At 45.2% G+C, this 13,229-nt stretch overlaps 1 protein-coding gene across 1 annotated transcript; it reads left to right on the top strand.

The window, feature by feature from the left end:
* The first annotated feature begins 7,011 nt into the window (after nucleotides 1-7,011).
* Nucleotides 7,012-12,891, top strand: GPR78 (G protein-coupled receptor 78). The gene is made up of 3 exons (XM_030947927.1): nucleotides 7,012-7,692; nucleotides 8,409-8,522; nucleotides 12,422-12,891. The coding sequence occupies exons 1-3, from the start codon at nucleotides 7,025-7,027 to the stop codon at nucleotides 12,657-12,659; spliced, it is 1,020 nt and encodes a 339-aa protein (XP_030803787.1). The 5' UTR covers nucleotides 7,012-7,024; the 3' UTR covers nucleotides 12,660-12,891.
* The last annotated feature ends 338 nt before the right edge of the window (nucleotides 12,892-13,229 follow it).

Raw genomic sequence — 13,229 nt, 5'->3', positions numbered from 1 at the left:
TCACATTTAAAAGCCTTAGCCCCTGAGTGTTTCTATGAAAGAAGCATAGTGCAGGCCTATTTATTACCTGCCAATTCCATTTCTTAGAGTGGAGTTGCCTCTGAGCCAGAGTATTTTCTGCAAAAACATGTTCCTGAGGATGGATGTGGGGGTGGGTGGATGGGTGGGCAGGCAGAGGAAAAGGATGGGTGTGATGGGAGGACAGTGCCTAGATATTGCTGTAAAAAATATCTTGGCTATTTATTCCTCGAGGCAGATGGTGCTCATTGGTTACCTTCACCAAAAGGAGCTGTACCTGTTAGTGAGGGTGTGAAGAAACATTTCTGCAGTGAGGGGCTGAGGAAAGGCAAACCAAGGGATTCGAGCAAGATCCTGATGTAGAAAGATTAATGTGTGAAGGTTAAAGGGCTGGGGCAGGGTGAACAACACAGAGCTGTTACCCTGAATTATGGGCACTGGTCTGCTGCATGCCCATAAGATAAATGATGCCTATCCTGCAGGAGGGGTTTTTCAAAGCCCAGAGGCATTGTGCAATAATGCCAGAGAATATTGTCCTGCAATCCTGCAGCCACTCTGCTCATGTGTGATTTCAAACCAAGGTGGCTTGTCTGGCCCAGCTTCTTCTGCCCTTTTGATCCAGAATCTGCTTAAACTGCTCCTGAGCAAACAGCTTAGGACAGAGCTCTCATCTGTGTGCTTGTGCTCCTTCCTCTGCAGCCATCCAAAGGGCTTTGTGCATCTGTCCCTGAGCAGCTCTGCACAGATCCCTGGCAGATCAGCCCTTCCCCTGCACAAGGTGGGGTTAATTTTTTCTTGATGTGCTTGCTTAGAGTGCTCTCTGTAATAAATAACTATAATCAAAATGGCCTCGTCTTAGAAGCTTCATACTGTTTTACAGTCTTATGTTTGATTGCTTTCATTTCCACTGCACTGGTTTCTCAGTAGCTTTAAGAGACTTATCTTGGATTTGCACTGACTCAGGGAAAACAGAATCAAACCATCTTTGTAAGATTGGGGGGAGATTTTGAACAAGTAAGGCAGGAAAAGGAGACTTACAATAGTACAGCAAAAGAACACATGCCGGCTTTTTCATGTGTTGGCTCCTGGAACTTCACCACAACACTAAATAAATTGCCTCAGCAGTTTCTGAAAAATGCCATTTAATGTTTTCTGGCCGCTGAAAGTGCTAAACATTGTCACATTTGTTGAAAATGCCAGTAAAAGGCTCCTGGGAATTTTATCCCCATGCCTGCAGCTTTGATAAATTTCATAACAATCTAGTGTAGTACAGCATTTCTAGTAAGAACTACTGTGTTTGTGAGGTACTGAAAAATACAAAAAAAAAAAAAAGGCACTTTAATCTTTATTCCCATCGGGTTAGAAATATATCTATAAACCAAATCCTTAAAAAGAGACAAAACATATGAAAATGGTAGGCAACTATATGTGCTCTTATATTCAATAACATTCCACTCACCACTTTATTTGTTCTGGAGACTGCAGAAGAATTTTATCTTCACAAAATATAAAATTCTGGTTATAGCCCAAGTCCTGAATGTTTAATTAAATCAGGAGTAACACTATTGTAGAACCAGTCTGGGGAAAGCAAAGACATATTTTGGATATTTTGAAGAACTTGTCCCTGAGCTATGAAAGGCAGAGATTCAAGTACCTGTGCCACTTGCTTGAGGCAACAGCATTCCTCCATTAATATTTCAGACTTGCATTATAGTTGTAAAGCTTCTGGGTGTAAAAGCTAGTTAGTGTTTGTTTACCTCCTGACACAAACTTCACTGAAGTCAATATATTTTGCTGCTCAGTAGAATAGCATATTTTTGCCTTCACACTTTTGCATTGCACTCTAGGAAAAAACAAAAAACAAAAAACAAAAAACAAAAAAAACCCCAAACAAATAAGCAAACCAACCAGCTTGATTCCAAAGCCAAATTTTGCAATCCAGAATTCTGGTTCTACCTTCTGCCTTACATTGTGGAAGAGCAAAAAGGCAAAATGAATTAGTGGGAGAAAGAGGAAGCATTGACACATATCCATACATAACTATTTTTAGAACTGTATGTCAGCTGAAACTGGCTGAATTTCTGTGAATATTTTTGTTTTCCTGTCATCTTCCAGTACTTGTGCACTTCCATTTCCATTAAGAATATAAAGAATACAATCATAGAATCCCTTAGGTTGGAAACGATCCTAAAGATCATCAAGTACAGCGGTTAACCCTGGCCTACCAAGTCCCTCAGTGCCATACCTACATTTAAAAGATATTTAGATATCTTTTAAACACCTCCAGGGATGATATGTCAACCTTTCCCTGGGCAGCCCATGTTGCTTGACAACCCTTTTGGTGAAGAAATTATTCCTACTGTCCAATCTAAACCTCACCTGGTACAAGTTGAGGCCATTTCCTCTCATCCTGTCGCTTGTTACCTGAGAGAAGTGATTGACCCCACCCGTTTATAACTTCTTTTCAGGTAATTGCAGAGAGTAATAAGATTCTCCATGTGTCTCATTTTCCCAGGCTAAACAACCCCAGCTCCCTCAGCCACTCATAAGATTTGTGCTCCAGACCCTTCACCAGCTCTGTTGGCCTCCATCTTTCAAAATAAAATATTGAAAATAAAAATTCTCTTCTGGAATAATTTTGAGATCAATTTTTGCAGACTGTAAGAATCTATCTAGTTTGCATAAACAGAAATATGACAAAAGATTTTTGTGAGTGTAGGCTTTTGATACAGCTACAAGATTATCTGTTGAACTTTGAGATTCCTCATTATAGTACTTAGGCAATTTTGAAGCAATTTCAGTCTGCAGAACTGTGACATGGCTGAGCTTCATATTTCTGCTCCAAATTTTTTCCCTAAAAAGTAGAGGCTTAGTGAAGGAATGTGTGGGCTTTACACACATGGAGTTTTTCTTTGTTCCATTTTAGGAAGATCTTTAGGACAAAGTCATTCCACAGGTGGTAAATGTGCCTACTGGAATTCTGCCACAAGAACAGTCTTTCAGAATTGTATTAGACTGAGTCAGGCTTCACATCTTTTCTATAGGGACTAACAAGATGTCACTTGTCACAATACTACTATCTGCTTGCTTATTTGTCTCATTGTTCCAGAAAGCATAAAATCTATATTTGTGTAGTAGCCCTGCTTGCTCAAAGAGTCTATAGTTCAAATCCTAATAAAACAGGCCTCTGAAAAGAAAGAGGGGGGAAAAAAGAACAAAGGAATAATAGGAAAAAAAGTTGTTGCTGAGACTTGAAGGACTCTGACTTCACTGAAGTTTCATTAGCTAAATGTAATGTGAAAACAATAACACACCTGCAGTCATTGTGGAAGTGAGAAGAGATATCTCTGTGCTTGTCAGGATCTATCAGTACCAGATCTATTTAGAGGACATATTGAAAAATCTCAGGGGTATTAACCAGTCTTACTAACTTTTGAAATGGGTCACTTTTTAGCAAGTGCTCCAGAAGTAAAAACCTTTTTTCATAACATCAGTTCCATGAGTCATTCCATTTCCCCCCATATTGGTTAATATAATTTAATTTCCCTCTCTTCACCTGTCATGAGAGAATCAGAGGAAAAGGGTTGCTTTTCTCTGTACTTTCAAATTAATTGATATAATTTGTTTGAGGTTTCCTTCTTTCATGGTGCTTTCTTAAAATTAGAACCAAATTAAATGTGTTCCTAGCCTTTGCAGAATACATTGATTAGAGCTGAATTATGTGCAGTTCTGATGTACACTGAAATTTGCATGACACATCTCTCCTGGAGTGAAACTAAAAAAGGAATTTGATTCTTACCCTATTTTTTCCAACAAATACAGTCCATTCACCACTAAATCAAATAAGTTGTGGTCAACATTTAGGACAGATGAATGTGTAGATTTAATGAATGATGCAGCTGTTAGAATAAAAGTCTTAAGTACTTACCTAATCTGTGTTAACTGAATAGACTATGTTTATTAAGGGATAATTATTGACAAGAATATCTCTATTTTTCCTTTTCTAAATCGTACTGCAGCAGTCTCTACAGTCCCCAGTTTCCACCAAAACAGCATCTTTGATAAATACTGTAAAATCTTGATAGGGAAAATACATCTGTTTAGTATGACTGCTGTGAGCATTTGGAATTATATAAGCCTTTGTCTGCTGATATATGAAAAGGTAGCATCTGTGTTTCCAGGGGCTAAGGAGGCACTGCCCACATTTGCAAGCCCACCACAGCAAGTCTGAGCCTTCTGGTCTCAGGTAAGTGACTGTTTCCAGCCTCATAAGCTGCAAGTAAGACTGAAAGCTATCTGGTATGAAATGTTACAGGGTTGCTGCCTGTAAATTGGAAAGGGTTAGCAGAGGACTCACATCCCACAGGAACTTATGTGCACGTTTAAGTTGTCACATTGACAAAGTTCCACTGAAAGCAAAAGGAGAAATCCAACAAAGTCATCTCTGCTGGGTTCTTTGAGCCCAGAATATTGTTACAGGGTACTGTAAAACTCACTGTACATCTGAAAAAATCAGAACAATTATTCTCCCATCTTTTTGCCACCTTTTTATTTTCTTGTCTTATTTCAATGTATTCTTCCTGCAACAGTTTTGAGAAACAGTTTGTTCTTCATTTGAAAAGGCCATATGGGAGAAATTATGCATGCATGCATGTGTAGAAGAGAGAGAGAAAGAAACAGACAGAAGTTGTCCTCTCTCTGCATCCAAGAGGAAACAGCTTCTCAGGTAGCTATCCCAGTAAGGAAACAGCACATCTAGGTTGTCTCTGTGATGATACAAAATAGCCCCAACAGTGACACCACTACTCAGACAGTCTCTATTCCCAGATGGCTAACATAAAACCCCATAACCTTGGGATACTGTTAAATGAAAGGTAGGTCATATATGGGTTCTGACTAGTGGGAAGTGTAAGAATTGCTGCTGTGGGGGAGGGAGTAATTGCAGAACCTTTACTCTGTAAGGATACAGCCAGGTTCTCCCATGATGGTTCATTTCTTCCCAACCCTTCCCAAACAGTGTTGGCTCTCTGATGATAGAAGTGCAACAATTGAACGCTGAAGAAACTGATATTGTCATGCTTTTATAGATTTCTTTTCCCTCAAATGCTTACACAGATATATATTGGATTTTTTTCATCAAGCATAAGCCCTGTCAAATGTATCTGCACTTTTTAAACTTTGGAAATGGCAGCTTTCTGATCAAAGAAAACATTCATTTTCTTTCCATCCTGAGGAATAGTACTGCACTGGTTCACTTCCAAATAACACATCTCATGTCTTGCTGCTTTGCTCTTTCCTTAAGACATACAATTTACCATAGCAAGCTTTTCAATTAGGGCCTGATCCAAAACTTTAACTACTCTTGGGGGAAAAAAGCCCAACAAAACCTACATTGCATTCAGGCTCTTTCGAGCAGTTTTATGTACAGTTATTCACACAGTGGTCACACTTGCGTGACAAGGCTACACTAAAGGGACAATATACACAATACAGCATTTCCTTAGGATATTAACAGTAATTTTGGATAGTAGGAAATCTACCTTTTCTTCTCTCCTTTTTCTTCATGTCAGTTCTGGCGATCAACTGTAAAATGTGACAGTGATTAGACATGGCAGCTTTTTTCTGTGCCACTATTTTGATGCACCAAAACTTAGTCTCTTTTCTCTCTCGCTCCTTTTTATTTATTTTTTTTAATCTAAGACAAAGATTCACAGCATTTTTGGGAATTAGCCATGTGATCTACATTTCTGACAGCTGCAGGGGGAATTTCTGTTCTCTTTCTTGTCTGTCTTTTCAGCTTTTGCCAGAATGTGATAACAGAGAAAACCTTTCTGACCACCATACTACTGTGTTATCAGTGTGATTGGAATATAGTAAAGAGAGAGACTTTAGCTTTCCACAGAGTGTGCGAGCACCACCCTAATGTGGGTACTTGTTCAACCAGCTGGGGAGTCCAAGCACTCAAAGTGGGGTCTCTTACCGAGAAACATCACTCACTGTCCAGCAGCGTGATGGTGTGAATACCCAGAGGGCAATCACAGCGAGCATTGTAGGGGAAAAAGGGCAAGCAATCCCTCAGATGGAAGGGGGAAAGCCTGCCAAAGGGCACAGACACCAGATTTTGAACAGGTTTCAGGAGCACCAGATACAGCTGGTGCACTCAGGGTGTGCCTGAGCACAGCGCAGGGATCAGACTCATCCCAGTAACTCATCTCCAGGTCTGATCCTTCCTGAGCTGCACGCTAGCGGAAAGTTGGGCTCCTGCTGCTCTCGCCTGCGATCCGGGAATGGATCAGCCCGACGCCGCGATCCCTGGCTGAGCCTGTGCCTCGCAGCCGCTCGTCTGCGCATGAGTCGCTGCGGGAGGCTCCGCGGCTGGAGTATTTGAGGGGCTGGGCAGGGGAAGATGCTCAGAGCCTGCGGAGGCCGTGCGCCCGGCGGAGCGGAGCGGCGGCGGGGCACGGAGGGGGCGCGGGCGCTGCGGGGGCCGCGCTCCGCGGCCTGAGGGAGAGCGCGGGGGAGCGGCCGTCGGGGCAGCGCCGCTTCAGCACCGCGGACAGCGCCCGGAGCACGGCGCCTCCGGCCCCGCTCCTCCGGCTCCGGGCGCCTCGGGCCCCCTACTCCAGCTCCGATTCTCGGGTACCCCCATCTCCCCCTGTCCCCCGATCCGGCCGCTGCGTACCCTCGGCTCCGGCCACGCTCCCCCGGGCCCCCGCTCCCCGCCGCTGCCTGACTCTGCTGTCAGAGAGCCCCGGCCCCGCTGTCCCTGTCCTCCCCCGTCTGCCCCGTCCCGCAGCCCAGTCGCGCTCCCCTCGCCCCTCCCTCGACTCCGCTGCCCGGCCCTGCCCTTCCCGCTGCTCCCCGCTGCCCCCGGCGCTGCCCCGGCCCCTGCCCCGCCGCCGGCACCATGCGCGGGCGGCCGCGGTGGGCGGCAGGCGAGGCTGCGGTGCCGGCGCGGGTGCCCCCTTCCTCCTGCCTTCGCCCGCTCCAGGCGACCCGCTGAGAGATGGACTTGGCAGGCGTGCTGCTGGCGCTGCTCCTCGTGCTGGTGCTGGTCGTCTCTCTGCTCTCCAACCTCCTGGTGCTGCTATGCTTCGTCTACAGTACGGAGATCCGCAAGCAGGTCGCCGGGGTTTTCCTGGTGAACTTATCCTTCTGCAACCTGCTTCTCACCGTTCTGAACATGCCTTTTACCCTGCTGGGCATCCTGAGGAACCAGCAACCCCTCGGGGGCTGCGTCTGCAAGGCGGTGGGTTTCCTGGAAACTTTCCTGACTTCCAACACAATGCTGAGCATGGCAGCGCTCAGCATCGACAAATGGATTGCCGTGGTGTTCCCCCTGAGCTATACCAGCAAGATGCGGTATAAGGACGCTGTGATACTGATGGGCTACTCGTGGCTCCACTCCCTCACATTCCCCTTGGTATCCTTGTTTTACTCATGGGTAGATTACAACAGCGTTTACGCCTCTTGCACCTTACACCTGAAGGAAGAGACGGAGAGGAGAAGGTTTACAGTGTTCACCATTGTCTTTCACTCCACCAGTTTCATGCTGTCTCTGGTGATCTTGTGTTTCACCTATTTAAAGGTGTTGAAAGTTGCCCGGTTCCACTGCAAGCGGATAGACATAATTACCATGCAGACTCTGGTTTTGCTGGTGGATATCCACCCCAGGTAATGGTGCGCGCTCGGACCCACAGCCCCCGGTCACCCGCGGTAGTTCCCCCGGGCAGAAGCGATATCCCGCCTCCCCAGCACCCTTTCCTGCCTGCCCCGGCCGCATGGCGAGCGCTCCTGCCTCTAGTTTCAGACGCTGCTGACAGTGCCAGGAACGGTGACTTGTGCATTTGTAGCCTTCTCTGTTTGAACGCTAATCGGGCTCTCCGGGTTATGCCACTTGCCTGAGCTCCCTTCAAGCGGGAGGCACTGCTTTGCTGAGTGCGATCGTCCCGGGGCTCGGCGGGGCTGGGGCTATCCTCCCTCACTCCGGGCTGCCCCTCTCTCCCCGAGAGGAATGCCTTCCTCTCTCCCGGGAGGCTGCCCTCCTCCCCTCGGGGCTGCTCTTCCCCCGGACCGGGCTGCCCTCCTCCCCTCGGGGCTGCCCTCCTCCCTTCGGGGCTGCCCTCCTCCCCTCAGGGCTGCCCTCCTCTCCTCCGGGGCTGCTCTTCCCCCGGACCGGGCTGCCCTCCTCTCCCCGGGGCTGCCCTCCTCCCCTCGGGGCTGCCCTCCTCTCCTCGGGGCTGCCCTCCTCTCCTCCGGGGCTGCCCTCCTCTCCCTTCCCTTCCCGGGCGCTTTCGGGCGTGGAGAGGGTTCTTCCCCTCTTCCTTGGGCTCACTTTTCACCTCCTCCCTTTTTGCCTTAACACCCTTACTGCTCTTTTCCCTCCGTAGTGTGAAGCAGCGCTGTCTGAACGAGCAGAAAAGGAGGCGGCAGCGGGCTACCAAGAAAATCAGTATTTTTATAGGGTCGTTCGTGATCTGTTTTGGTCCTTACATTATCACCAGGTTGGTATCCCCTGTAAAGGTGGGAGACTCTGTGGGATCAGGGTGTCCCGTGATGCCCAGGTGCCTAGGGGTCCTACAGCTGATTTTGGGGGACCAGAGCCAAACAGACCCCCGGGACTGGTCTTGAGGACCAGAGGACATAAACACACACACAAACACGCCGCTCCTGTCCACATACCCAGTCCCAGGGGACAGCCCTGGCAGGACCTGGCTCTCCTTCCCTCATCACAGCCAGGTCTGGGCACCTCTGCCAAAAGCAAGCGGCTTTTAGGACAAGTACCGGGAATTAATTACATGCCAGGGGAGATAAAAGCAGTTTAAAAGACTTGCCATCCTTCCTTATTAGCACAACCCTCGCAATAGAGAGGAAAACAGACAGACTTTTCTGATTAGCTTAGGTTTTTTGTTTTTGTTTGGTTTGGTGGTGTTTTTTTTTAGGCATAAGGCCAAGCTTGCTGATGTTGGAAGCTGAGTTGATATAATTTAAATTTGTCCAGCCTGATAATTTGTCAGATAAGGTTTCAGTCTGGAAATATTAATGCCTGCAAATATATTGCTAATGGTGCAGCACAGACTTGTGATGAGGTGTAAAAGTTATCTCCCAGGAAAAGCAATAATTAGACTCCTTAAATGTATAGGAAACACCATGTTCCTCAACTGGGCAGAGTTATAAGTACCCATCCTCGTGGTTTGCACCTTTTGAAGTGTCCATGTATCATTGTTGTTATCTATTTATGCAGTTTTCATACAATAGATGATTATTATTATTATTATTTTTAAACCTTGTGTAAACCAGTGAGCTGGAAGCCAGTGATACTATACTGAATTGCAGCATCCCAGCATTTAACCTTTCATCTCTAAACTGCAATGGGCTACATCTTTCACAAGTGATTTTTAAATACATTTCCTACTTTCACGGTGTGTTCCACAGCCTTGAAGAGTGCTGATTTGTGTTGAGGGAGGTGCACTAGTGTGCAAAACCCCCTGGTGAGGGCTTCAAGGTTGTTACCAAGCTGCCAGTGTCTGCAGCCACAGCAGCTGACAGAAACTGGCCAGCTTCAGTGCTCTGATCTTACAGTCATGCACATGCAGGCCATTTATGGTCAGAGCGCTGCCCTTTTCTGAGAGGAGTAGGGGGCAGGTTATGGCCAGTGCACTAAAGAGACAATATTTTTAACACTTTTAAAGCTACATTAATTTCAGTTCCCATTTATGTGTTGAAAGGGATTCCTTCCTGATTGCCTGGATAACTACATCTTTTTTCTGCAGTTGAAAGGATTATTACAAATATTAACATGACATCACATAGTTAAAAGGTCAGTTCATCATTGTTCAGTACATTTTGAGTCATGTTCTATTCACTTTTACCATAATCAGGATGTAATTATGTTGAGCAAAGTGGATTTTGCCATCTTCTTTCCATCTGACCATTACGAAGCTCAGCAAATTCCAAACGTGGCCACATTTTTCAGGGTGGAGGTATTTCTCATAAATTTCTACAATAAAAGTTACTTCCTTCTTCAGACCTTGCATTTGGCAAATGTGAGATGGTGCATTTTCTATATGTGACAAACTGGTACCCAGTGAATCACTACAGAGAAGGCTGAGGGCTGGTTTATGGAAATGTGTGTCAAGGTCCAGCTTCTGTCTGTCACAGGGACTGAGCTGGTTCAGTGACAGCAGAATGGGAAGTTTTTGGGGAAGACACCCTAAAAGGCTTCTTGTCTCAAAGACAAGAGAGTGCCAAGACAGCACTTCATGAAAGGTGGTGATGGAGCTGAGATTGGAGGACCTGCTGCTGTGCCTTATTCTCTGTTCTTCCTTCATTCTGGTTTTTAGGGGGTGGCACTGAAGCATTCTCTGGGGAGGCTATGTAAAAGCCATCCTCCCTGTTGTCTTGCTCTTGGCCTGGTGACTCAGGTTCCATTGTGAGCTCAGTATTTGCTCCTCACTTCAGAAATTTGAATGAGATTAGGCTCATTAGCAATATATTCGTCTGTTCACTAAGAGACGCCAGATGAATTTAATCTCTTTTGTAACAGCACTGGAAACATGAAAATCATACTAAGATGCATTCAGATGGATATTTCTGACTTGTTTTGGCCAGACCCTTTATCTTATTAAAATCTGTGTAATTTTTCTTCTGTTGGCTTCAGTGCAATTAAGTTAGGATCCGTAATGCCTTAATGGGAACATAGCAATACATCTATGTTCAAGACTAAAAGATATCTTACTCCTCTTATTTAGTGCCTTTGTAAAAACATCAGTTGTGTAAATATCAATTATATATTTATTGTATTAGGATGATATGCAGGATGGGATAAACCTAAGCAATCATGTAGCAAGTGTCATTTATTGTACACTTTTTCTCATATTTTGTATCTTCCTCTTCTACTTATTTTGAATTCACTGGAACTTTTTCTGAACAACTTCAAACAAGTCATTTGTTTTTTTAAATGCACTTGCCATAAAAATTATTTTACTTTTAGTCACATAAATAAGGAATTTTCCTGTCACTTGTAGCAATGTTCAGTCCAAATGATGATAAGTCAGCTTTTCTATGAGGAGGGACTGGAACAACTTCAAAAGTCAACACCCTGAAAGCCAGGAGCTCTGCATTTTGGAAAGAGGACAGAAGGTTCTTCAAGCCTCGAGAAAGCTTCTCATCTTACATCTTCAAACAGTGATGTCTTAGAGTACAGAAAAGGGCTATTTTATCTCCCAGAACATTTTCTTTTCTTCTGGGATGAATAGAGCAAAGTAGAATACTCTTGCTCCTGCAAAAGGTTTTACAAAAGACATACACAAAATAAAAAAGTCCCTCACCCTGTTGTTTCCACCTTCCTGGAGGATTTGCAGATGAGTTGGGTGAGACATTTGCTGGAATAGTCTGAAGGATTGCCCTCCCATCTGTGGAAAAATTCTTTAACTTAGTTGTGGTTTCTGCCCCCATGATTAATGCATCCCTCTCAGCTGAGGTGCTGAGGCCACTAATCATCCGTGAAGCACAGACCAGGAGACACAGGTCTGGATGGAGCTGACTGGTCATATAATGATGATAAAAGTGTTGTCTCCTTGTTTGCTTTGGCCAATCTAGAAGTCATCTAAATGCACACAAAAACTTCCATGGCTAAGTCGTTGTGGGTGTGCTGCTCAGCATACTGTGGGATTGCAGGTGCCAGACAGACCTCCCTGAGGTACTTCCAGGTTGTTTTTCATACTGCAATGGTCTGACATGAATCCACTTTGCATCCGTGTTAATTCACCACAGTGGGGTAATGAAGGTGCTCTGGTCTGGTCTGAGGGGAATGGATTCAGTGACCTAGACCACATTTCTGTGTCATTTGAGATGCTGCATGGCATCCAAGTCCTTTACCTAGGCTGGCAGATATGCCACAGCACCTTCCAGGACCAGCAGTCTGATGCCAATGGGATCATCTCCAAATGTCTCAAGTGTCACTAGACAGCTGTACTCAGGAAACTGAGGTCACTGAGTCTGGGTGCCCTGAGTCACATGTGTCTATCTCAAGCTTGCTGTGGGAGAGAGGTGGTCAATTATGTCACCACAATTTTGACCACTTACCAGCACAGCTCAGTAAATTCAAAAAGTGAGCAGTAAACTGCAGCACTCTCTTATCTCCTCTGCACAGAAGCATTACCACTGAAAACAGTTTTTCCCTCTTTCCATAGTAGGAATTGATTTTGTCTCCCAGTGGCCTTGCTAGGAAAGTTCTCTTTGACCCTATTGAATGTGAGAAGTACAAGACCCTTCTCCTGCAGGGACTGTGTACACAAAGAAAATAAATGGCACTTGAATGTTTCATGAAGCATGAGTTGAGCACTGGGCTCAGTGTGAATATAACACTCAAGTGTTTCCATTTCTCTTTAATGTTTAACAGGTTGATAGAGCTCATTCCTTTTGTTACCATAAATTACTACTGGGGAATTATAAGCAAGTGCCTCACCTACAGTAAGGCTGCATCAGATCCGTTTGTTTACTCACTTTTACGTCAACAGTACAAAAAAGTTCTGATCAACATCGTCAACAGGATACTGAAGAGGGACCTGTATCCCTCATCAGGGTACAACAGTTCTCTCGATACTGAAAACGATTACTGCTTGCACAGAACAAACTGACAACAGGGAAGCACTCCCCTTCCAGGGAGACAGGTGTTTGCTGCTGCTGGAAAACTGCCTTTCTCCTCTCCTGCTGACAGTGGTGACAGTGTCTCCAGGGTGTGAAGGCTGCATGAATGCAACATTGCATCGTGGACTTTCATAAAAAGGCTCCTCCCCGGTCTGCAGCCAAGCACAATTCATGGCAAAGCCTTGTCCCCAGTGAACAGAGTTGGCTTGAGGGGTTTTGAGAGAGCCTTTCGAGGAGCTTAGACAGCTCTTAATGTTTCATGTGTGAAGACTTGGTATGTCTTGGAGTGTTCCATATCAAACATGACATTCCAGTGTCTTCTGGGAGCACAGGAATCCCCACGTTGGAAGTACAGGTTCAGAGTCCTCCTCTGGGAGCCCAGGAATCCCAAAATTGGAAGGACAGGTTCAGAGTCCTCTGTGCTGCAGATGTAACTTGGCAGCCCAGGATGTGCTGTTGGTTTTGAACATCAAAAATAGATATTTTAATTGATTGATTTATTGTATTGGTGCCTCAAGTGAGTCAGCACTTTGAATCTGAGATTGTTATTATTATTATTA

Source organism: Camarhynchus parvulus, chromosome 4 (genome assembly GCF_901933205.1).
Source record: "Camarhynchus parvulus chromosome 4, STF_HiC, whole genome shotgun sequence".
Classification (NCBI taxonomy): domain Eukaryota; kingdom Metazoa; phylum Chordata; class Aves; order Passeriformes; family Thraupidae; genus Camarhynchus; species Camarhynchus parvulus.
Note: the sequence above shows the minus strand (reverse complement) of the source record. Positions and strands in the feature narration are given on the sequence as shown.

What these genes read in the sequence shown, in the direction of transcription:
- GPR78 (XM_030947927.1), top strand. Translation starts at nt 7,025, where the DNA reads ATGGACTTGGCAGGCGTGCTGCTGGCGCTGCTCCTCGTGCTGGTGCTG. An exon ending in CTGGTGGATATCCACCCCAG is followed by an intron (nt 7,693 to 8,408) that starts GTAATGGTGCGC and finishes TTCCCTCCGTAG; the next exon opens with TGTGAAGCAGCGCTGTCTGA. An exon ending in GGTCCTTACATTATCACCAG is followed by an intron (nt 8,523 to 12,421) that starts GTTGGTATCCCC and finishes AATGTTTAACAG; the next exon opens with GTTGATAGAGCTCATTCCTT.